Source organism: Eimeria necatrix, genomic scaffold, assembly GCF_000499385.1.
Source record: "Eimeria necatrix Houghton genomic scaffold, Enh_scaff6, whole genome shotgun sequence".
Taxonomy (NCBI): Eukaryota; Apicomplexa; class Conoidasida; order Eucoccidiorida; family Eimeriidae; genus Eimeria; species Eimeria necatrix.
Genome location: NW_013651701.1, coordinates 144,981 through 167,250, shown reverse-complemented (window position 1 = coordinate 167,250; position 22,270 = coordinate 144,981). Strand labels below are relative to the sequence as shown.

Sequence of the window (22,270 nt, the reverse complement as noted above, 5' to 3'; positions counted from 1 at the left end):
GCTCAGGGGGCCCTTCCTGAGGCCACAGCGCTGCAGCTGGCAGGGATATTGCTGCGCTCTTGCCTCCTTGCTGCTGCTGCTGCTGCTGCAGCTGCTGCAGCCGCTCCGCAAGTCCCCAAGCCAGTGCGGTGAGCTGGGGTTTAGGTCTGGGGTTTAGGGGTGGAGGGGCTGGGGCTTGTGGCCTGAATATAGTTTGCTGCAGTGGTCTTTGCTTCTGTGTTGCGGCCGCAGGGGCATCAGTTGCAGCAGCAGCAGCAGCAGCAGCAGCAGCTGATGGGGCAGGCGCAGTCGGGGGGGCCCCGAGAGGGTCTGGCAGCAGAAGAGGCGAGCTTTGTGCTGCGCCTTGCACAAGAGACGCTCCAGGCTGGGAGTCAGGATGCTGCAGCAACAGCAGCAGCAACAGCAGCAGCAACAGCAGCACCAACGGCAGCAGCAACGGCAGCTGCAACACCGGCAGCAACGCCAGCAGCAGCAACCGCGCCTCTAACGGGAGACACAGCAGCAGCAGCAGCAGCAAGGCTTTTAGAGACCTCCCTTTTAACTATTCAAGCAGCAGCACCTGCAGCAGCAGCTGAGGGCGGCGCGGCAGCAGCAGAGGCAGCAGCACAGCCCAGTGCTGCTCCTTCGGGCGAAGCAGCAGCGCCGGCAGCCCCAGCTGCCACAACAGCTGCAGCAGCAGTACCAGCAGCAGCAGCAGCAGCAGCACCAACTGCAGCACCAGGAGAAACCGCAGCCGCAGATAAAAAGGGAGACCAGGTAGAGGAAATACACCGAGAGCTTATCTGCTGCGTCTGCTGCGACTTGCTGCAGAAGCCCGTTTTGCTGCAGTGCGGTACGGTGCTGCTGTTGCTGCTGCTGTTGCTGCTGTTGCTGCTGCTGTTGCGTTACAGTCGCAGCCGTTGCTCTCAACGGAGTGCCTCAGAGGTTGCTGCTGCGGCCTCCTCTTGCTGCTTTGCCGTGCTGCTGCTGCTGCTGCTGCTGCTGCTGCGGTTTCTTTCACTGCGGCGCGCTGCGCTCGAGGCTGCATCCCGCGTTTGCTGCTGCCGCTGCTGCCGCTGCTGCTGCTGCTGCTGCTGCTGCTGCAGGCCACTTGTTTTGCTTCTGGTGCGCGTACCGGTCGATGAACATCTACGACATTTCTTTTTGTCCTTTATGTCGATCTGCTTTTTCTTCTTTGCCTCCGGTGTGTCGGCCGGTGCACCTGTACGTACACCTCAAGTACCCAGCAGCAGCAGCAAGAAGAGACCAGGAAGTGGCAGAATTTGAAAAAGATAAATCTTTTAAAAGTCCTCCCCACTTTCTGATAGCCCGGGGCCCCCCAGGTGCTGCCACGGACTCGCTGCCCCTCAGCAGCAAAACTTTGCTGCTGCTGCTGCACAGAGAGGCCCCCCAGCTGCTGCCGCTGCACCTCACAGTTGACGTTCGCGTTGCTGCTGCAGCAGCAAAGGCGGACGAGCTCTGGGCGCGCGCGCAGCAGGGGCCCCCCCGCCCCCCGGCCCCAGCAGCAGCAGCAGCAGCAGCAGCAGCAGCAGCAGCAGCATGGGAGGACGAAGAAGTGCCCAGCGACACCGATGAGGGGCCCCTCAACGTGGGCCCCGTCTGGAGAAGGGGGCCCCCCCCCCCGGCCCTCAGCAGAAACAGAGGAGATAATCCTGCGGAAGAAATGGAAACAGATGAAGAGGTTTTGCCGGACTTCAGCAGAGACCCCGAGCCCGTGGCTGCGCCGCTGCCGCTGCTGCAGGGGCCCAGCAGCAGGCACCGCCTGCTGCTGCAGCCGCAGCAGCAGCAGCAGCAGCAGCCGCAGCAGCAGCAGCAGCCGCCGCAGCAGCAGCAGCAGCAGCCGCAGGCAGCCCCGGACGCTGCCGTGGACGCGGCTAGGGGAGCCTCCGAAGAGGCGCAGACGGCCAGCGAGAGGGCTGCTGCTGCTGCTGCTGCTGCTGTTGTTGCTGCTGCTGCTGTTCCCGTTCCCCGAGACAGCCGAGAACCCTCAAGCGCTCTTGATGACCCAGAAGAGGTACTTCTGCATGCATGCACTCCGGGTGTAGCTACACCACACTGCCCCACAGCCCCTGCCCCCCCCCCTGTGGGGTCCCTGTGGGGCCCCTGTGGGGCCCCTGTGGGGCCCTTTGTGGGGCCCCTGTGGGGCCCTTGTGGGGCCCCTGTGGGGCCCTTGGTGGGGCCCCTGTGGGGCCCCAGTGGGGCCCCTGTGGGGCCCTTTGTGGGGCCCCTGTGGGGCCCCAGTGGGGCCTCGTGGCCATTAAATGAAGCAGTTGGGTCGGGCGCGTTGCTGGTGACTTGCTGCTGCTAGTTGGCTTGTGGCAGTTCAAGTTTGCTGCTGCTAGCTGGCTCGTGGCAGCTTTTGTTTGCTGCTGCTGGGGTGTACGTACAGCTGGAGGGCGCGCTGCTGCGGCCGTGGCTGCTGGAGCCCGAGGTGTTCGTACACTACGGAGTGATTTGCCACATTTGCGGCCAGCTGCCGATTGTGGGGCCGCGCTTCAAGTGTCTGGACTGCTGGGCAGCAGCAGCAGCAAACTTCGACTTGTGCGGCAAGTGCAGGGCCACTGCAGCAGCAAAGCCCCCGCGCTTCCACTCCCACCACGCGTGAGCCGCCCCTCCTGCTGCTGCTGCAGCGGCGGCTGCTGCTGCTGCTGTTCTCCCTGGGGCTGCTCTTGCTGCTGCTGCTGCTCTTGCTGCTGCTGCGGCTGCTGTGCTGCTGCTCTTGCTGCTGCTGCAGCTGTCGTCGCCGCCGCGACAAGTGCCGTTGCAGCTGTCGTTTCTGCTGTTGCTGTTGCTGCTGCTGCTGCTGCTGCTACTGAATCTGCTGCCCTGCGGTCGCGTTCATGTGCTGCGCTGCTGCAGCGGCAGCCACCGGCTGCTGCTGGTGGAGCCTTCGCGGGCGGACTGGTGGGTGCAGAGCCTGAACAAGATGAAGCGCATGCACCCTGAACTGTCTGTGTAAGCTTGCAGGGACTTCATTGCTGCTGCTGCTGCTGCTGCTGCAGTGGCTGCTGCTGCTGCTGCAGTTGCTGCTGCTGCTGCAGTTGCTGTTGCTGCTGCTGTTGCTGTTGCTGCTGCTGCTGCTGCTGCTGCTGCTGCTGCTTGCGTGGCTGCTGCTGCGGGGCTTTCCGTTTTCTGCTCTTCGCCTGCTGCGGCTCGCCAGCCTCGCCGCGCTGCTGTTCCCGTTGCGCTGCTGCTGGGCGCTGATGGCCCCTGTGCTGCTGCTGCTGTTTGTGTCTGCTGCTGCCTCTGTTTGCTGCTTTGCTGCTGCTGGCGATTGTTTCCTTGGGATTCATCCGCGGCGGTTCTTTTTTGCTGTTTCCTTGCCCTTTTACCTGCTGCTGCTATCTTACTGCGGCGCTTTGCCTGCTGCTGCTTGCTGCACCTAGCTGCTGCTTGCTGCTGCTTGCTGCTGCTCGCTGCTGCTTCTACTATCCGGCTTCTGCTGCTCTGACTTTCCCCGGGCTTTTTCGTTTGTCATATTTTTGGCCTGAGCCGTTCTTGTCTTTGGATCATGGTGGGTTGGTTGCCCTTGCTGCTGCTGCTGCTCTTGCTGCTGCTGCTGCTGTTGCAGCAACCAAATACTGCAATGGATTTTAATGCACTACCAAGACACGGCGCCTCACGAGACTCAGGCAATAGACTCTTGAGTGATGGCCGAATTGTGGCAGCAGCAGCAGCAGCAGCAGCAGCAGCGGCAAGTTGCCAGCAGCGGATCGAATGCGTGCAGCTTTTGCTTCTGCAGCAGCAGACCTTCTGTCTGGTGCTTCCTGGAAGTGCGGGTTATCAGGGGTATCCTGAATCTCCGAGGCAACAGCCCATGTTGCTGTTGCGGCAGCAGCAGCATTGTGGAGCGCTGCTGCTGCTGCTGTTGCTGCTGCAGCAGCAGCAACACTGATCATGTGGGCGCCAGCAAACTGACTCCTTTTGCCTTTGGGCGTTATTGCTCTTTTGCTGTCGAGTTGAAGAAGAGACAAACAGGCAGCAAACAAATAGAGGGAGCAGCACAGCAGCACAGCAGCACAGCAGCACAGCAGCAAAGCAGCAAAACAGCAAAACAGCACAGCAAACAAATAGAGGGAGCAGCACAGCAGCACAGCAGCACAGCAGCAAAGCAGCAAAACAGCACAGCAAACAAATAGAGGGAGCAGCACAGCAGCACAACAGCAAAGCAGCAAAGCAGCACAACAGCAAAGCAGCAAAGCAGCAAAGCAGCAAAGCAGCAAAGCAACAAAGAAGCAAGCAGCAGCAGACAGGTACGCTTCTTGCTTCTGTACCCCACAGGGGGCCCCCCGGGGTCTTAATGGGGCCTCTTTTGGCCCCAAAAGAGGCCCTAAAGGGGCCTCTTCTGGTCTTCTTGAGGCCCATCAGGGGCCCCTTTTGGGTACTTTTGGGGGCCCTTCTTAGGGGCCCCCAAGAATTGTTTTAGCTGCCGAGAAGGGGCCTTTAAAGACTGCAGCAGCGCAGCAAACTGCTGCAGCAAACTGCTGCTGCTACACCCAGGCTGCAGCAGCAAACTGCTGCTGGGAACAGAAACTGCAGTGCAGCAGCAGCAGCAGCGAAAGGGGCCCCAAAGGCCAGCCATAAGCAGCTTAAGACAGATATAGTTTAAACTGAAGGGCCCACCAAAGGTACCTGTTCATAGGGGGCCCCCAAAGGGCCCCTGGGAGCCCTTTGGGGGCCCCCAAAGGGCCCCAGGGGGCCCCCCAGCCATGCCCGGGGGCCCCTAAGGCCAGCGAGGGCCCCTAAGGGCCCCCGGCCCTCCGCAGCTTCCGCTGGTCCAAGAGGCGCGGCCCACGCTGCTGCTGCGCTGCTGCTGCGCTGCTGCTGCGCTGCTGCGGCGCTGCTGCTGCGCTGCTGCTACGAGGCCCTGGATGTACCCCAGCAGCATTTGCTGCTGTGGCTACATTGGGCCTCCATTAGTGCATGAAGCAGCAGAGGCCTCCCCAGCCAGTCCTATTGAAGCGCCCCTCTCAGGCCTGAGCCTGCAGCTAGCTACAGCTAGCCACAGCTAGCTGCAGCTAGCTGCAAGTAGCTGCAGATAACCACGGCTAGCTACAGCTGGCCACGGCTAGCTACAGATAGCCACAGCTTGCCGTAGGCAGCCACAGATAGCTGCAGATAGCCACGGGTAGCTGCAGCTAGCCACGGCTAGCTGCAGTTAGCCACAGCTAGCTGCAGCTAGCTGCCTCTCTTACCCAAATGCCCATGGGCGCCTGCATGCGCCTTAATGCCTAAGCAGCATGCAGCTTTGCCTGCAGCTCCCTGGCTTATATGTGGGTTTGTTAAATTATGGTTTAAATTGCTGCAGTGAGCTGCTGAGTACTGGGGAGCCTGGGGGTCGTTGCTGCAGCAGCAGCAGCAGCAGTCAGCAGGAGCAGCAGGAGCGGCAGCTCTGCTGCAGCAGCAGCTGCACCTCCGAGCACGGGCGGGAGCGCCCGCAGCTAGCTACAAGCCCGGTGTAGCAGCAGCACAGCAGCAGCAGCACAGCAGCAGCAGCACGGCAGCAGCTGCACAGCAGCAGCAGCGCAGCAGCAGCAGCGCAGCAGCAGTAGCAATGCTTCCGGCTCTTAGAAGGGCGTTATAGGGCTAAATAGAGCTAAAGAGAAACTCTTGGTCCCGCGGGGCTCGGCACTCCCCTTTTTAAGGCAGAAACTACAGCAGAGCTGCTGCTGCTGCTGCTGCTGCTGCTGCTGCAGCGGGAATGGCTTGTGAAGCCTTTTAAAGCTGCCAGCTTTTAGGCCTTTGAGGGGCCCCAAAGGGTCTTTTAAAGGGCCAAACTGGGCCTCTTGAAGAGCCCTTTGGGGCCTCCCAAAGGGCCTCCAGGGCCCCGCAAAGAGTACCATTTAGTGGCTGCCGAATGGCCCCCTGAAGTGGGTCTTTGGGGCCCCATAAGGGGCCCTTGGGGGCCCCCCAAGAGACCCCTATGGGGCCCCCTGATGGGCCATTTGGGGCCCCCTAATGGGCCCTTTGGGGCCTCCAAAAGGGCCTTTAAACCTCCTAATGAGGCCTTGGGGCCCTCTGGGGCTGCAGCGAGGGTTATCTCCCCAGGGGGCCCTTAGCTGGGGGTGCGGGGGGCCCCTGCAGCAGCAGGGGAGCAGCAGCTTGCTGCTGCTAGCTGCCAGCTCTAGACTTGCTTTTATTTCCAAGTCCCCAGCTTTTGCTGCTTCTGGTAAAGCCCGCAGCCTCTGAGGGCCCCCCAGAGGGCCCGGGCCCCCGAAACTACGGCACTTTTAGTGGGTAGAGGCGCAGTGAGGCGAGCTGCAGCAGCAGCAGCAGCTGCTGCTGCTGCAGCAGCTGCAGCAGCTGCAGCACGAGCCGGCTCGACCCCGGGCTGGGGGAGCTTCTGGCTGCAAGCTGCTGCCTAAACGCAGCTCTCTGTAGCTTGCTGTGGTTAGCTGCTGCTAGCTGTGGCTAGCTGTGGCTAGCTGCTGCAGTGCTTCTGCTGCAGCGAGTCTGGCACAGGGGACAAGCGGGGCTCTCGTGGCCAAGTGTACCCCGGGCCATTTTAGGGGAAATTTGGGGCTTTTCTCGCGCAGTTTTGGCCAATAAACTTCTAAAAAGAATAATTAATTAAAATCAGCAGCAGTTCAGTGGCTAATTCGACTAAATTGCGGCTAAGTCTTTTGTGGCCCCGCGTCGATCGCCCTGGGGGACTCAACAGGGAGGCTCGGCAGCAGACGAGCGAGCGGCTGCTGCTTGTGCAGCCCCAGACAGCCAAACAAGACAATAAAACAAAAACAAATTGCCTCGCAGCATATTTCCGTTGCTGCAGCAGCTGCTGCTGCTGCATCCGCTGCTGCTGCTGCTGCTGCTGCGGGAGCGGCGGTTCAGCTGGGTCGGCTGCAACGGGCGGCGCGGCGCGAGTACGCCGCTGTTTCTGCCGGGATCTGCAGCAAATAAATTTTTTTGGGGCAGATAATGATTAAAAATAAATAAATAAATAAAAAAGAATGCAAAAGAGAAGCAGCAGTGGGCCAAAGCTTCCCCGTTCGATGGCAGCAGCGGCTTCATGCGGGGAGCGTTCACAGCGGGTGCTCGCGGGCCGCGTTCCCGCTGCAGCAGCCGCTCAAACGCGCAGCTAAAAGCTGTTTCAACAAATTAAATAATAAAAATAAGATTGATTGAAAGGAAAGGGAAAACTTAGGGGAAAAGGGGCGCAGACGCGTGGCCGAACGGGTTGGCAGTGTGCAGCAGCAGCAGCAGCGGGCTGCTGCTGCTGCCGCTGCCGCTGCTGCTCGTGTGGGGTTGTACGCAGAGCGCGAGCGCCCCCGTCGGGAGCAGCAGAGATCTGTGCTGCTTTTACCCGCAGCTCAAGGCTAGCTGGAGACTTCGCAGAATCTCTGGGACTTGTTAGGCTTCCGGCGGTGCTGCAGCGGCGGGCTGCTGCTGCTGCCCCGCGGCCACCGGGTGTATGTACAGCTGGGGGTGTCTGTCTGGCCCCGCCACTGCCCGCTCCTCTCGCGCCCAAGACAGGCTCTCTTCTGTCTCAGCAGCAGCAGATAAAATGCGCAGGCAGCTGCGGCGAGGAGACAGGCCCCAGCAGCTCCCGGCACGGAGAAACAGCAGCAGCAGCAGCAGCAGCAGCAGCAGCAGCGCCGGCAGCAGCAGCAGCAGTAAACGCAGCAGCAGCCCCCGCAGCACGCTCTGAGCTCAGCAGCACATTCAAGGCCCCTCGGAATGTCCCGGGAGCCTTTCTAAACAGCAGCGCGCAAGAGCCCACAGCAGCAGCGGGCTGGCCGCTGCTGCTGCTGCTGCTGCTGCTATTTGTGCAGCTTTCTACCTGCGCCGCAGCTGCTGCTGCGGACACAGGCAGCAGCAGCAGCTTAGACTGCCCCCCGTCCCTTTTTGTTTCTTTTTTATTTGCTGCGGGGCCAGTACGCCCGCAGGGGGACACGCATTGGAAGCAGCGCCGCCATCGCAGCAGCAGCAGCAGCAGCAGCAGCAGCAGCAGCGGCTCTGCGCAGCAGCAGCAGCCACGTCAGCAGCTGCTTAGAGACTTCACAGTGACAATGTCGCAGCAGCTGCGCCAGCAGAGATACGTGCGCGCAGTAGAGCACGTGCAGCAGCCCGCATCAGCAGCAGCAGCAGCGCTCTGCAGCAGCAGCAGCAGCAGCAGCAGCAGCAGCACGGAGTCGCGGAAGCAACGGCAGTAGGGGTGGTGTCTCCACTCGCCGATGAAGTATCGAACAATTTCCGTCCCGTCGGCCCTGGGGCCGCCTCCGCAGCAGCAGCAGCAGCAGCAGCAGCAGCAGCAGGAGCTGCTGCGGCTGCTCCTGGCTGCTGCTGATGGCGCTGCACGCTTGCCCGTCTCTTCCCAAGTGCCTGTGCTGCAGGAAGGGTCAGGCGCAGCAGCAGCAGCTGCTGCTGCTGCAGAGGCGCTGCTGCCGTGTACCGACGCCCTAGAGTGGCAGCAGCAGCGGCTGCTGCCCCCACCGCAGCTGCTGCAGCAGCAGCAGCAGCAGCAGCAGCAGCCGAGGACCAAGAGGCCGCAGCACCCCTGCGGGCTCTACTGGCCCAAAGACACGCGCATTTCTCCTCATGTTGCTGCTGCTTCTTTGTGTCTGCTGCGGGGGATTTGTGAGAAGGCAGCAGACGCAGTGGAGGCGCTGCTGTCAACTGAAGCAGCAGCACTGCCGCAGCAGCAGCAGCAGCAGCTGCTGCTGCTGCAGCAGCGGGGGCACGAGCTGCTCGCCCAGGCGCTCTCCAGCTCCTCCTGCTTGTTTGCTGCTCAGACGCTGCGGCGCTGCATCATGAGGCCTGCAGCAATTCACTGTTTTTCGAGTAGAAGCAGCAGCAGCAGCAGCAGCAGCAGCTGCAGCACGACAGGTAGCAGCGCCTTGGCGGCTGCTGCTGCTACCTGCCCAGCAGCAGCCGCCGCGGCGACGCTGCGAGAGGCAGCAGCCGCTGCTGCTGCTGCTGCTGCCGGCGGGGACCACCTGCAGCAGCAGACCTTCAGGTGGGTGTCTCGCGAGCAGCTGCTGCTGCCTGTCTCCCGCTTCCTGCTGCTGCTGCTGCTGGCCTTATCTGTGCCAGGCCTAGACGCCCAGCCGGGGATTAGGCCGCTAATAAATGAAGTTTCGCGCACGGCGTGTTTGCTGCTGCTGCACGGCAGCAGCAGCAGCAGCAGCGGCAGCAGCAGCTGGCTCGCGAACTGCGCAGCTGTTGCTGCTGCTGCACTGGACCCCACACTAACTGCAGCAGCAGCAGCAGCACAAGCCATCCGCTACGACTTGATGCTGCCTCTGGGGGAGCTGGACGCCGTGTCTTTTCTTTCGCGCTGCTGCAGCGGCGGCGCCTTTGAGGCTGCGCTTGCTGCTCCTGCAGCAGCAGCAGCAGCTGCTGCTGCTGCTGCTGCAGCGGGAGGCGCCGCAGTCTTGGTGGCAGCAGCAGGCAAAGCTGCCCTCGAGCTGCTGTCTGCATGCGCAGACTGTGTGCAGCAGCAGCAAGGCTTTATTTGCCCGCTGCCGCTAAGAGAGCAGCGGCAGCTGCCAGTGCCGAGGGCGCAGCAGCTAGATGGGGATTCTTTGTGTCGGCTTCTTGCTGCAGCAGGTGACCCTCTGGTGCTGCAGCCGCTGCTGGGGGCTGCGAGCCGCTTCCTTGCAGCAGCAGCAGCAGCAGCGGGGCCTCCGGGGCTGCAGCAGGACCTCCTCGGCCTGCCGCAGCAGCAGCAGCAGCAGCAGCAGCAGCAGCAGCAGCCGGAGGCCGCAGCCCCCAGGCTCGACAAACTCAAAGCTGCTGCGCCCCAGCTGCTGGCCGTGCTGCGCTGCGTGGACCACTGGTTAGGAGCAGCAGCAGGAGATGGTTTGCTGCTGCCTGCGCTGGTGCTGCTGGACACTTGTTTGCTGCCCGCGCTGCTGCAGCTGCTGCGCGCCTGCTGCTGGCTCGAGAGGCGCTGCTGCTGCGCCCCCTTAGCAGCAGCAGCAGCAGAAGCCCCCGACGCGCTGCTGGCAGCAACAGACCTCACTGGCGAAGTAGCAGAAGCAGCAGCAGAAGCGCTGACTAAGGGAGTGTCTCTTCTTGCTGCTCGCAATTTGCCCACGGACGGCGACAGCAGCAGCAGCAGCAGCAGCAGCAGCAGCAGCGGCAGGCGGCCGCGGGGGCCCGCGCGGCCCGCGCAGCAGTCCGTCGCGCTGCAGCAGCAGCACGACATGGGGCGCCGGGGCTCCTCTCCCGCTGCGCTGCAGCAGCAGCAGCAGCAGCAGCAGCAGCAGGAAAGCCAAAGACACTCGCTCTGCATAGTGGAGCGGCTGCTGCTGTTCTCTCACCTGTGCTCGTCGCTGCACCCGGAGCTGGCGGGCAGCAGCAGCGAAGACCCTGCTGCTGCAGCGGCGGCGTTCGCTGCAGCAGCAGCAGCAGCAGCAGCAGCGGGAGACGCGAGACTGTCTGCTGCAGCGCATGCCTCGCGAGTCCTGGGCTCCCTAGTCACAGCTTTTGCTGCTGAGACCTGCGCTGTGCTGGCCCTGGTGGAAGCAGAAGCAGCAGCAGGAGTTCAAATGCCTGCTGCAGCCTTTAGGAGGCTTTGCTGCTCGCTGTGCAGCGACGCGCTGTGGCCGCTGCCTCCCGCTGCAGCAGCAGCAGCAGCAGCGGACGGCGGGCAGCGCCTGCAGCAGCAGCAGCAGCAGCGGGCCGCGCTTCCCGCGCGTCAGCAGCAGCACATGCGAGTGCCCGAACGCCTGCTGCAGAGGCAGCAGCAGCGGGAGGCCCTGACCCGCGTGAGCAGCAGCAAGGAAGCAGCAGTTTGCGCAGCACTGCGCACCGGCGTGCTGCTGCTGCAGCACTGGTTTTGCTGCAGCGCCTGGCCCACCAAGGACAGGTTCTGGCCAGCAGTGGAAGCAGCAGAAAAGATGGCTCAGGCTGTCCGCACAGTGCAGCAGGCGCTGCGGGCCAGGCAGTCCGCAGCAACAGCAGCAGCAGCAGCAGCAGCAGCGGCGGCAGCGGCTCCCCAGCAGCTGCTGCTGCTGCTGCAGCAGCAGCAAGAACTCACCACTGTCGAAGCAGCGCTCGAGAGAAGCGCAGGCAGCTGGATGCGAAAGGTCACCTGCAGGCTGGTGGAGGTTTCTGCATTCCCCGCAAGCCTCAGCAGCAGCAGCAGCAGCAGCAGCAGCAGCAGGAAGGAAGAAGCTGAGGCTTTCCTGGCCCTCAGGTCGGACGTGCGGGGAGCCTTGCGGTAGGTTTTGCTGCTGCTTCTAGCACCTGTCTTTTGAGTCTTCTGCTTTTTTAATTCTTTTCTTCTTTTCTGTTTAGTGCTTCACTGTTTGCTGCTGCTGCTGCTGCTGCTGCTGCTGGCAGCAAACTGCTTCTCGTTTCTGTCTCTCTTTACTTCTTTAGCGGTGTCTTTGCATTGGTGCTTTATGCGAAGTCTGTTTTGCTGCTGCTTGGCGGCTCCTTCCTGCTGCTGCTGCTGCTGCTATTTTGCCTGCTTTGCTTTCCGCTGGTTGCTCGCCGCGGCTCGCGCCTGAGCTGCTCGTGAACTGCTGCTGCTGCTGCTGTTGCTGCTGCTGCTGCTGTTGCTGCTGCTGCTGCAGCAACCTTTTTGCCCCCGAGGGCCAGAACGTGTACAGACTGCACGACGGCCTGCTGCCGGACTTGACGACGACCGCGTTGTCGCTGCTGCGTGAGCGTCCCGAAGCAGCAGCAGCAGCAGCAGCAGGACAGCAGCAGCAGCAGCAGTGGGCAGCATTTGAGTCCGTGCTGCATGCAATATCTGCTGTGGTTCACGCTGCGGACTGGCGGGCCAACGACTCGCTGCAGCAGCTGCTGCTGGGCCTGCTGTCGCCGGTGTCCAGCCTGAGCGCGCCGGCGGGGTCAGGAGCAGCAGCAGCAGCAGCAGCAGCAGCAGCAGCAGGAGCAGCAGCAGGAGTGCCTTGGGTGCTGGGGTCTCACCGCGTGCTGCTGGGCTCCGCGCTGCAGCTGCTGGGCGCGCTGGACTGGTGGCTGCTGGAGCAGCCGCGGCTGCTGCCCACAGTGCTGCTGCTGCTGCAGCAGTCGCTGCTGCTGCCGCAAGCTTCCGACCAGTGCTTCCCCCTTTCTTCTAAAGAAGACCACTTGGGCTGCGTCTCGCTGCTGAAGCTTTGCTTAGCTTCCGAAGCTCCTGGCATTTGCTGCTGGGCGCAGCCGCTGCAGTCGCCGATATCAACTCAGAGTTTCTGCAGCTTGGCTGTGCACTTGGTGGAGGTGGTAGCGGCCATTCCTGCCAGCAGCAGCAGCAGCAGCAGCAGCAGCAGCAGCGGCAGGGGCGCAGAACCCGAAGACGCCCTCAGCAGGTGGGCAGCAGCACAGAAGCAGCTCTGCATGCAAAGCAGACACTGCGTTGTTGCTGTTGCAGGAAGACTGCTTGCTGTTTCCTGCCGCATACACGTGGCGCAGCAGATGCAGCAGCTCGTGCTGCAGCAGCAGCAGCAGCAGCTGCAGCAGCAGCAGCAGCAGCAGGACCCCTACATGATTGTGGGGTTCTTCGTTAGTCGACATATGGAAATTCTGCGGGGCCTCGCAGAGCAGCTGCACGTGCAGCCCCTTGCTGCAGCAGCAGCAACTGCAGCAGCGCGGCCCCAGAAGCAGCTTGTTGCAGCAGCATGCACGTTCGTGCTGCAGTCTCTGGAAGCTTTTCTTTCTGCATGTCTGCAGCCGCTTCTAGAGCAGAGTGCAGCAGCAGCAAAACTCAACAGCGGGTTTAGCCTAGGCAGCATGTGCTGCGGCCGGCGGCCTGCGCCGGTGCGGGCTCTCGGCGGCAGCAGCCGACAGCAGCAGCAGCAGCAGCAGCAACAGCAGCAGCAGCAGCAGCAATCGCACTGTCCGCTACTTTCCTGCACCATTTTAAAAAGGTTAGGATTTTATAGCGTGCGTCAACGAGCTGCACGGAGGCAGCAGCAGCAGCAGCAGCTTCTCCAACAGCAGCAGCAGCAGCAGCCGGTTTTAGGAATAGACAGCAAGCTGGACCAAACGATAGATGGGAGTGCACCAGCAGCAAATGCAGCAGCTGCTGCTGCTCTTGCTGCTGCTCATGGCCTCATGCGGCTGCTCGTGCTGCACCTCAACGAATTTGCACAGACACTCCGAACGCTAGTTGCTGCAGCAGCAACACTTGCTGGTGGCAAAAGCGGGCAAAGCCAACAAGTCCGTTGCTGCTGCTGCTGCTGCTGCTTACGCTGCTGCTGTTGCTGCTGCCTGCTCTGCTGTTGCTGCTGCTTACGCTGCTGCTGCCGCTGCTGTTTACGCTGCTGCGGCTCACGCTGCTGCTCTTGTTGCTGCAGCAGCGGCAGGGAGGTGTTGCTGCAGTTGCTGCAGCTGAAGCAAAGGCTCATTCGTGTTTGCTGCTGCGTGTTCTGCTGCTGCTGCTGCTGCTGCAGATATCAAGTTTGGTTGCTGCATTGTCTTCCTTCTTGTCTTTTGGCCTCCACGCGGCGCTGCGCCTTGGGGGAGATGCTTCAGCAGCAGCAGCAAAAGGCCTCATTGCTGAGCTGCGGGCGCTGCTGCCGCCTTGCCCGTAGAGGCAGCAGCAGCAGCAGCAGCAGCAGCAGCAGTAGCCGAAAGGCCGGATAGTATGTTTTCCGTGGGTTTGCCTGCCTCCGCTGCGGCTCTTTTTTTACAGGCACTGGCGGCAGCAGCAGCAGCAGCAGCAGCAGCAGCAGGCGCGTACACAATGGCTTGAATCCGTGTTGAGCTCAGTTGTATGTCTTTTGAAAGGCAGCAGGTATTGGTGTGCTAGGTGAGCAGCAAAATGCCCCCGTAAACAGCCCATAGGGCTACTGGCAGCAGCAGCAGCAGCAGCAGCAGCAGCAGCGCCTTGTGCTGCTTTTGCTGCTACCTGTATATGTGTCCAAGTAAAATATGGAGTGCAGTTCTGCGTATTTGACAGCCGCGCACCGTCTCCAGCAGCAGCAGCAGCGGCTGCTGCTGCTGCTGCTGCTGGTGCAGCAGCAGCGGCTTGGCCGCAATAAAGTTTATGTGTTTTTGTCACGTTCTTGATCATTTAATTTAACTCGGGGAGCAGCTTTTCTCTCTAGCCCCATAGGGGAACACACAAAGGGTCTTTAGGCCCCAGCAGCAGCAGCAGCAGCTGCTGCTGCAGCAGCAGCACCACCATCAGCAGCAGCAGCTGCTGCTGGTGCAGCAGCAGCAGCAGTAGCAGCAGCTGCACACACCACCACCACCAGCAGCTGCTGCTGCAGTAGCAGCAGCAGCTGCAGCAGCAGCAGCAGCAGGGATTCGGGCTTCGTGGCGCGTGTGCGGCCTTGCTGCTGCAGCAACTTGCTGCTGCAGCAGCGGCCCGCCAGTGAAGAGCCCCGGAGGCCCCTGCGCCCCGCAGGGCCCCCGCCCCATTATTTTTGAGGGATGGCTGGAAGGGTTTTTGCTGCCTCTCGGAGCTTTTGGCCTAGAAGTGCAGCAGCTGCAGCAGCTGCAGCAGCAGCAACTGCAGCAGCAGCAACTGCAGCAGCAGCAACTGCAGCGGCAGTAACTGCGCAGCAGCAAGCAGCAAACTTTTGCTGCTGCTGCAGCGAGCCTCGGCAGCAGCAGCAGCAGCAGCAGCCACTTCTTGCCCCAGCCCTTCTTTTATGCCCCACTCAGAGGCAGCCTTTTAGCCCTAAGTTGCTTCTTTAATTTAAATACCTTTTTAGTTTGCTTTTAGTTTTAAGTTGTCTTCTAAATACCTTTTCAGGACACTTTTAGCTCTAATAATTGTCTTTTAAATACCTTTTTAGTTCACTTTTTATCCCAAGTTTCATTTAAAATACCTTTTTAGAACATATCTAGTCCTAAGATTCATTAAAAATACCTTTTTAGAACATTTTAAATCCCAATTTGCTTTTTAAACACCTTTTTAGTTTACTTTTAGTTTTAAATTTCCCTTTAAAAGCCCTTTTAGGAACTTCTAAGTCCAAATTAGTCTTTTTCTGCTATTAGATTTAAACAGCAGCAAAACGAACTGCAGCAGGAATAAGCTGGAAGCACCGAGGGTTTAGGGTTTAGGGTTTAGGGTTTGAGCAGGCCTTCCGCTGCTGCTGCTGCGGGGCCCTCCCTGCTGCTTCGCAGCCCCAGGAAGCCCTTATTGCTTCCTCTAAACCCCAGCCCCAAGGGGCCCCTGGGGGCCCCAAGAGGGGCCCCTGGGGGCCCCAAGAGGGGCCCCTGGGGGCCCCAAGAGGGCCCCTAAGAGGGGCCCCTGGAGGCCTCGCTGCAGCTGTTGCTGCTGCTGCCAGCAGCTCCAGGCAGCAAGAGGGTCCAGCAGAAACACTAAAGAAGCAGCAGCAGCAGATCCTTCTAAAGGCGCAGCAGCAGCTCAAAGGGGCCCCCAGGGGCCATCAGAAAGGGCCCCTTGGGATGCCCAGGGGGCCCCCAACAAACCCCTTTGGGGCCACCAGAGGGGCCCCCCTCGAGGCCCAGAGGGCCCACAGGGGGCCCCTCAGAAAGCCCATAGGGTTCACAGGGGGCCCCTCACGAGACTCATAGAGTTCAAAGGGGGCCCCTCAGAAGGCCAATACGCGTCAAAGCCCTCATGGCGCATCTAAGGGCCCCACACAGTCCACAGGAGGTCCAACTTGGGGCCCCCGAGCCCCATGGGGGCCCCCGTAGGGGCCCCTTTAGGGGCCCCCCTTAGGCGCCTCCAGCGGGGGCCCCCGTAGGGCCCCCGTAGGGGCCGTAGGGGGCCCCCTTAGGGCCTACCCTGGGGCCTCAGGGCGGAACTGTGGCGGTGGAGGGCGAGAGGAGCCCTTGTGCATGCAGCAGCGCTCACAGCCGCAGCAGCCGTTCGCTCCGAGAGCAGCAGCAGCAGCAGCAGCAGCAGCAGCAGCAACAGCAACAGTAACAGCACATTCACTTCGAGGCGCTTTCTTCTTAATTTTCACATAAATGCTCTTAATTATGGGAACTCGGGCAGCTCAGGGCTCCACGAACAGCTCCAGAGAGAGGCCCCCGCCTCGGGGCCCCCAGCAGGGTACTTGGGGCCCCCCTGAGGGCCTCCTTTGGGGCCCTCAGGGGGGCCCCCAAGGAGGTCTAGAGGCTTTGTAAGCCTCTTCTTCTGTCTTGTTTTCATTTAATCAGTAAATAAAGAAAAGAAACCCCCCAAAAGACCCAAAGGGGGCCCCCAGACACCCGCAAGGCCCGCCAGGCCTAGGGGGGCCCCCCAGCAGCACAGCCAGCCAGGAGGCCCTAAGGGGGCCCCCCAGGGCCGCCTCTGGAGCGCCTGGGGCCCCTCGGGGGGCTCCCAAAGGCCACCCAGGGGCCCCAGCAACTCGAATAAAAGCAGCAGGAGACCTGGGGGGCCCCTAGATAACCCCAGAGCATTTCCCAGAAGTTTGGGGGCCCTAGCGTCGCCCAGAGGGGCCCCAGCTTATGAGCACACTGAAGAGCGTGGGGGGGTGCCCACAGGGGCCCCCTCTGCGGCGGCACAAGGGCGAGGAGCAGCAGCAGCAGCAGCGGCAGCAGCAGCAGCAGCAGCAGCGGCAGCAGCAGCAGCAGGTGCGAGAGGCAGTCTTTGCCGCGCTGCCTCAGTTGGTGGCGTTTCTTTGTGCCTTTGCAGCAGCTGCAGCAGCTGCAGCAGCTGCAGCAGCTGCTCTTGCTCTTCAGTCTCAGGGGCCTCCAGCAGCAGACACCGTTGCTGCTGCTGTTGCTGCTGCTGCACTTGTTGGAGCTAGTGGGCCCCGCTGGGCCTTGAAAGGCGTTTACGAGGTGCAGCTGCAGCAGCAGCAGCAGCAGCAGCAGCAGCACCGCAGCAGCAGCACTGCTTTGCAAGCTATTCTTCTTGTGTCTTCCCTACTTATCCTCTGGGGGGCCTCCGCTGCTATCGCAGCAGCAATAACAACAGGTGCTGCTGCTGCTGCTGCTGCTGCTGCTGCTGCACCCTTCAGCAGCGCAAGTTTTCCAGGCTTTGCTGCAGCAGCAGCACTGGCAGCAAGCGGCGCACTGGCCCTTCGCGCTGCTCATCTCCCTCTTCCGGTTTGCTTTGGCAGCAGCAGCAGCAGCAGCAGCAGCGGCAGCAGCAGCGGCAGCAGCGGCAGCAGCGGCAGCAGCAGCAGCAGCAGCAGGCGCTTCTTTCCTCGCAGCCTACCGTACATTTGTGCTGCAGATCTTCTCGGCCGCATCTTAGCCCTGCACGGCAGCAGCAGGTTGCTGCTGCTGCTGCTGCTGCAGCAAGGAGGGGGCCTCTGGGAAGGGCCCCTCGGGGCCCCGCTGCTGCTGCTGCTGAGTGGCTTTGCCTTCCTGCAGGCTTACGCTGCTGCGCGCTGCAGCTGCAAAGCAGCGCTGAGCAGCAGCAGCAGCAGCAGCAGCAGCAGCAGCAGCAGCAGCAGCAACTGCAGCAGCAGCAGCAGCGAAACGCCGCTTCTGAAGATACAGCTGCACACGTAGCAGCAGCTCCCAAACCCACCTCAGTGGGGGCCCCTCTGGGGGCCCCACTGGAGGCCCCTCTGGGGGCCCCCTTGGGGGCCCCTGTGGGGGCCCCCTTGGGGGCCCCTCTGGGGGCCCCCTTGGGGGCCCCTGTGGGGGCCCCCTTGGGGGCCCCTGTGGGGGCCCCTGTGTGCTGCGCGTGTTGCGGGTTTGTGGCTTTGAAGTGGGACGTGCGGAGCAGCAAAGAAAGCGAAGAGGCCCTCAAAAGCCTCCAGGGGTTTATTGGGGGGCCCCTGGGGGGCCCCCTGGGGGGCCCCCTGGGGGGCCCCCTGGGGGCCCCCCGGCTGCACGCGGTTGTGTGTGGGGCGGGAGTGTGGGCTTCGTTTCCGGCGCAGGTAGCCTGCTGCTGCTGCTGCTGCTGCTGCTGCTGCTGCTGCTGCTGCTGCTGCTACTGCTGCTGCTGCTGCTGCTGCTGATGATGATGTTGAGGGGGAGAAGTGTGGGATTGCAGGGGAAGAAGCACGGCGAAAGCGCACTGGCCGCTGCAGACCTGCACTCCCCGTTCATTCTGCTGTTGCTGCTGCTGCTGCTGCTGCTGTTGCTGCTGCTGCTGCTGCTGATGCAGGCAGTGGAGCGCGAGGCCTTCCTTTCCGAGGCCAACGAAGAATTTGCAGTTAATTTCTTTGGGGCCCTCAGGGTGGCGCATGCGCTGCTGCCGCTGCTGCGGGGAGATAGCTTGACCGGCTCTGCTGCTGCTGCTGCTGCTGCTGCTGCTGAAGGGGCAGCGCCAGCAGCAGCAGCAGCTGCAGCCGCAGCAGCAGCAACTGGAGGTTCCCCGGGGGTCAGCAGCGTGCTGCTGGACTGTCTGTCTTCTTTCTTTGGCATTTCTTTTTCTCTGCCGAGCCGCATTATCTTTATCACTTCTGCTGTTGCTGCTGCTGCTCCCCCGGGGCAGGCCATCTACGCAGCAACAAAAGCAGCAGCAGCAGCAGCAGCAACGGGACTCAGCAGCGAGCTCCGCGGCACCAATGTCCGCGTTGTTTGCGTAGGTAGGTCTATGCACTTCAAAGGGGCCCCTAGGGGGCCCCTAGGGGGCCCCTAGGGGGCCCCCTGGGGGCCCCCTGGGGGCCCCCAGGGGCCCTTATGTGGCCCTTAAGGGGCCCTAAGGGGGCCCCAGGGGGCCCCTAGGGGGCCCCCGTGCTCCAGTTTTGGGGGCCCCTGGGGGCCCTCTCTGTGCAGCAAGGGTTCTTAAAGGGCCCGTAAGGGCACATAAAGAGAGCTAGAGGGGTTGCTGCTGCTGCAGATGGAGCAGCACAGGCACTGGCAGCAGCAGCAGCAGCAGCAGCAAGACAGCAGCACTGGGCTTTGCAAGGGCTGCTAGGGGCTGTCTGCTGCTTTGCTGCTGCAGCACCAGGCGCAGCAGCTACAGCCCTCTTCTCGCGGAAGCCATTTGCTGCCAAAAGCCAAAGGCCTCAAGGGGCTGTGCAGCAGCAAGTGCTTGACAGCCAAAGCGGTAAGCGAGCAGCACACGGAGAAGCAGCAGCAGCAGCAGCAGCAGCAGCAGCAGCAGAAGCAAAGAGAGCAGCAGTGGGCCTAGCTCATTGCGCAGTCCGTGCGTGCTGCTGCTGCTGCTGCTGCTTGTGCTGCTGCTGCTGCTGCTTGTGCTGCTGCTGCTGCTGCTTGTGCTGCTGCTGCTGCTGGGTGCTTGTGGCGAGCAGAGCTGCTGCTGAATTTGGCCTCTCCTCCTGGCGTTGCTGCTGCTGCTGTTGCTGCTGCTGTTTCGGCGGTGGAGCCCCCCAGCGTCATTCGCTGCTGCTGGGACTCCCCCGTGTGGCTGCTGCTGCAGTGCAGCAGCAGCAGCATAAGGGACTTGCTGCTGTTTTGTCTTTTTGCCTTCCGTTTCCCCTCACCTCTCGCCCGCCTTGCAGCATGGCTGGGGCCCTCAGGGGCCCCTCGGGGGGCCCCCCCGGGGGGCCCCCCAAAGGGCACATAGGGGGGCCCCACAGGGGCCCCTATGGGACTCCTGTGGGGCCCCCAGGAGCCCCACATGGCCTCTAGGGGGCCCCAGGGGCACCACGGGGCTCCCAGGAGCACTGCAGAGCCCGTAGGGGCCCCTCAGGGGGCCCCTCAGGGGCCCCTCGGGGCCCCCAGGGCCCCCCGGGGGCCCCCAGGGGCCCCAGGGGCCCCAGGGGCCCCAGATGATGAGGCCTTAGAGGGGCAGCACATTAGGGCTTTTCTAGGGATGCCTCAGTTGGGGTTTTGTGGCTCTGAGGGGTTTTTTGGGAAGTTTGCAAAACCTTTTGTTTCCTTTTGTGATTCTGTTTTTGTATCTGCTGCCGCTGCAGCGGCAGTGGCTGCTGCTGCAGCTGCAGAAAGCGGCTGGCTCGCTGCTGCTGCAGGCGGCCTCTTTGATGGAGAACTGTTGCTGCACTTGTGCTAGCTAGCTAGCTAGCTAGCTGGGTAGCTAGCTGGACAACGAAGTGGCCAGCTTATGAGGGAGCTGACAACTCTCCAGCTGCTGCTTGTTTCTCCATGGAGCGGTGTCTCGCTGCGGCGCTTTGCTGCTGCTGCACCGCTGCTGCAGCTGCTTCTGCTGCCACAGCTACGCAGCAGCAGCAGCAGCGGCAGGAGCAGCAGCAGGGTCGGCGGAGGCCAGGGGGTAGCGGCGAATGGCCCGCTGGGCATGCGGCCTAACTGCTGCCTCTAAAAGGCCCTAAAAGTATTTAATTTAATTAATTTAAATAAATTTAATTTTAAAAAAAAAGATAAAAGATGAAAGAAAGGAAAAGAAGAGAAGAAGCGGGAGCAGCGGGGCCGCCGACACCTTGGGCGACGACACCGCGTCGATGCTGCGACTCTGCCTGCTGCTTATTGCCATTTTTTAAAACATTTGATTTAATTAATTTAAATTTAATAAAATTAATTCAAAATTGGAGATAAATATCCAAAAGAATTCGCAAATTCCGCCAATTTCAGTGTGCGATCGCCCGAAAACCACGGCCGCGACTCGCCGTGGCGCCTCGCAGCAGCTGTTCGGCTGCTGCTGCTGCTGCTGCTGCTGCTGCTGCTGCTGCTTGCGTGTGTTGTGGGTCGAGTTTGAAGCCTTAATTTGAATTTATTTCATTATTATTAAATCCTTTTCATTATTTAATTTCCGCAAACACAACTCCCGGGACTTCTCTCCACAACAACCCACGGTAAGCCTCAGCCCAGAGCCTCTGAGCCGCTGGAGCCTTGTGCCTGGTGTTCTGTTTCCGCGTTTTGTGGCTTTTTTGTGCACTTTTTCTCAAAATAATTAAATACTTTTGTTATTTAAATGTTAATTTTCGTTTTTTCTTTCTTTCCACTCCATTCTTGCCCGGGAAGCCCTCAGTCCAGCGGCCAGCGCTGGCTCGCCGCCGCCGCCGCCCGCAGCCGCAGCAGCACTTAACTGCAGCAGAAATGCATTTAATGCAATTTTCGGATCAGCAGCAAATTAAAAGTCTTGAGGAGAAGTGGAGAAGCAAAAAAAGCCCACAGATCCGCTGACACTCTTAGCAGCAGCAGCAGCAGCAGCAGCAGCAGCAGCAGCAGTGGGAGAAGCAGCGCTGCGCCGGCAGTGGGGCCACTTCAGCAGAAACAGCGGCTTGGGTAGCAACTGCAGCAACAGCATCAAGGATAATCCTATGCAGCAGCAACAGCAGCAACAGCAGCAGCAGCAGCAGCAGCAGCAACAGCAGCAGTAACTGCCACCACTCAAATCTTTCGATGCCAGTGCTCTTTCTTGCTCTCACACAAATAAATGAACGCATAAACAAACAAACAACAATAAATAAATAGATAAATAAATTAATAAATAAATAAATAAATAAATAAATAAATAAATAAATAAATAATAATGTTTTCATTAAATGCAGATCCGCAGCCGGATATATTTATTTGTTTCGCTGCGCACTTGTAAAATTTCAGTGTACATACACCCCACAAGCGTACATACAGCAGAAAGCCCTCAAAAGAGGTCAAATTTGGGTCAAAATTTGCGTCTTTTTTCATTTTAAATTTTATTTTCATTTTAAATTCTATTTCCACTTTATTTCCACTTTAAATGCCTTTCAAGATGCCATTAATGGCCCCATTTCGAGAAACTTCTCCTCCACTTTCCCCCAAATTTGAACTTGTGCGAATCCCCCTCACAGCAAGGGAATGGGGGCACAGAAGAAGCAAAAATTCAAAAGTCCAAAAGTCCCAATAAGTGCCAAAAAGTCCCAAAAAAGTCCCAAAATGTTCCAAAAAGGGTTTTAAAAAGTTCTAAAAACGTTTTATAAACTCAAAATGATCTTAATTGTCTTTTTCAGCAGCAAAAAGGGCCTTTCGGGGTGTCTTGGTGGTTTTTGCTGCTGCAGTTTTTGCCGCTTTTTGCTTCTGGAAGAAAACGGGCAAAAAGGGGCCCCTGGAGAGGCTTCTTTTTGTCAAATTAAATCTTCGAATTTATTTAAATTCTTTTTACTATTTTATTAATTTATTTATTTATTATTTATCATTTTATTTATTTATTTATTTATTTACCTATTTATTTATTTATTTATTTATTTATTTATTTACTTTTTGCTGCTGGCCACAGACTTTTGCTGCAGCGTTTGCTGCTGCTTTCCAGCCATTCCCGCTGCGGGTTTTCTTTTTTTTCCGTTTTTGTTATCAATTTTATTTATTTATTGTTTCTTTTTGTTTATTATTTGTTTTTAATGTTTATTTTTGTTTATTATTTGTTTTTAATGTTTGTTTTTGTTCATTTTTGTTTATTTTTTTATTTTTGTTAATTTCGTTGCTGCTGTCTGCGCAGCAATTTGCTGCTGCTGCACGCAGGCGCCTTCGCCTGCCGTTCCGTGGCCTTTGCTGCTGCTGGGGGTTTGCTGCTGCAGCAAGTGGCTCAATTTGTGGGGTTTTTGTGTAATTTTTTCTTTTTTTTAATTAA

General features: G+C 59.8%; 5 protein-coding genes across 5 annotated transcripts; 4 read left to right on the top strand and 1 right to left on the bottom strand.

Moving 5' to 3' along the window:
- Positions 1 to 273: 273 nt before the first annotated feature.
- On the top strand, positions 274 to 2,946 carry ENH_00071770 (zinc finger, ZZ type domain-containing protein, putative; the record flags this gene model as incomplete). Its single annotated transcript, XM_013577333.1, has 3 exons — positions 274 to 832; positions 1,086 to 2,105; positions 2,390 to 2,946. 3 exons carry the CDS (start codon positions 274 to 276, stop codon positions 2,944 to 2,946), a joined length of 2,136 nt encoding a protein of 711 aa, XP_013432787.1.
- Positions 2,947 to 2,972: 26 nt separating this feature from the next.
- ENH_00071760 (hypothetical protein) lies at positions 2,973 to 3,293 on the bottom strand (the record flags this gene model as incomplete). Its single annotated transcript, XM_013577332.1, has 1 exon — positions 2,973 to 3,293. One exon carries the CDS (start codon positions 3,291 to 3,293, stop codon positions 2,973 to 2,975), a length of 321 nt encoding a protein of 106 aa, XP_013432786.1.
- A 2,707-nt stretch (positions 3,294 to 6,000) lies between these two features.
- ENH_00071750 (hypothetical protein) lies at positions 6,001 to 8,153 on the top strand (the record flags this gene model as incomplete). The annotated part of the gene is made up of 2 exons (XM_013577331.1): positions 6,001 to 6,065; positions 7,256 to 8,153. 2 exons carry the CDS (start codon positions 6,001 to 6,003, stop codon positions 8,151 to 8,153), a joined length of 963 nt encoding a protein of 320 aa, XP_013432785.1.
- Positions 8,154 to 8,174: 21 nt separating this feature from the next.
- Positions 8,175 to 13,487, top strand: ENH_00071740 (hypothetical protein, conserved; the record flags this gene model as incomplete). Its single annotated transcript, XM_013577330.1, has 3 exons — positions 8,175 to 11,167; positions 11,526 to 13,113; positions 13,347 to 13,487. The coding sequence occupies 3 exons, from the start codon at positions 8,175 to 8,177 to the stop codon at positions 13,485 to 13,487; spliced, it is 4,722 nt and encodes a 1,573-aa protein (XP_013432784.1).
- Positions 13,488 to 16,326: 2,839 nt separating this feature from the next.
- On the top strand, positions 16,327 to 21,044 carry ENH_00071730 (hypothetical protein, conserved; the record flags this gene model as incomplete). The annotated part of the gene is made up of 5 exons (XM_013577329.1): positions 16,327 to 16,798; positions 17,200 to 17,690; positions 17,945 to 18,368; positions 18,728 to 18,832; positions 20,860 to 21,044. The coding sequence occupies 5 exons, from the start codon at positions 16,327 to 16,329 to the stop codon at positions 21,042 to 21,044; spliced, it is 1,677 nt and encodes a 558-aa protein (XP_013432783.1).
- Positions 21,045 to 22,270: the final 1,226 nt, after the last annotated feature.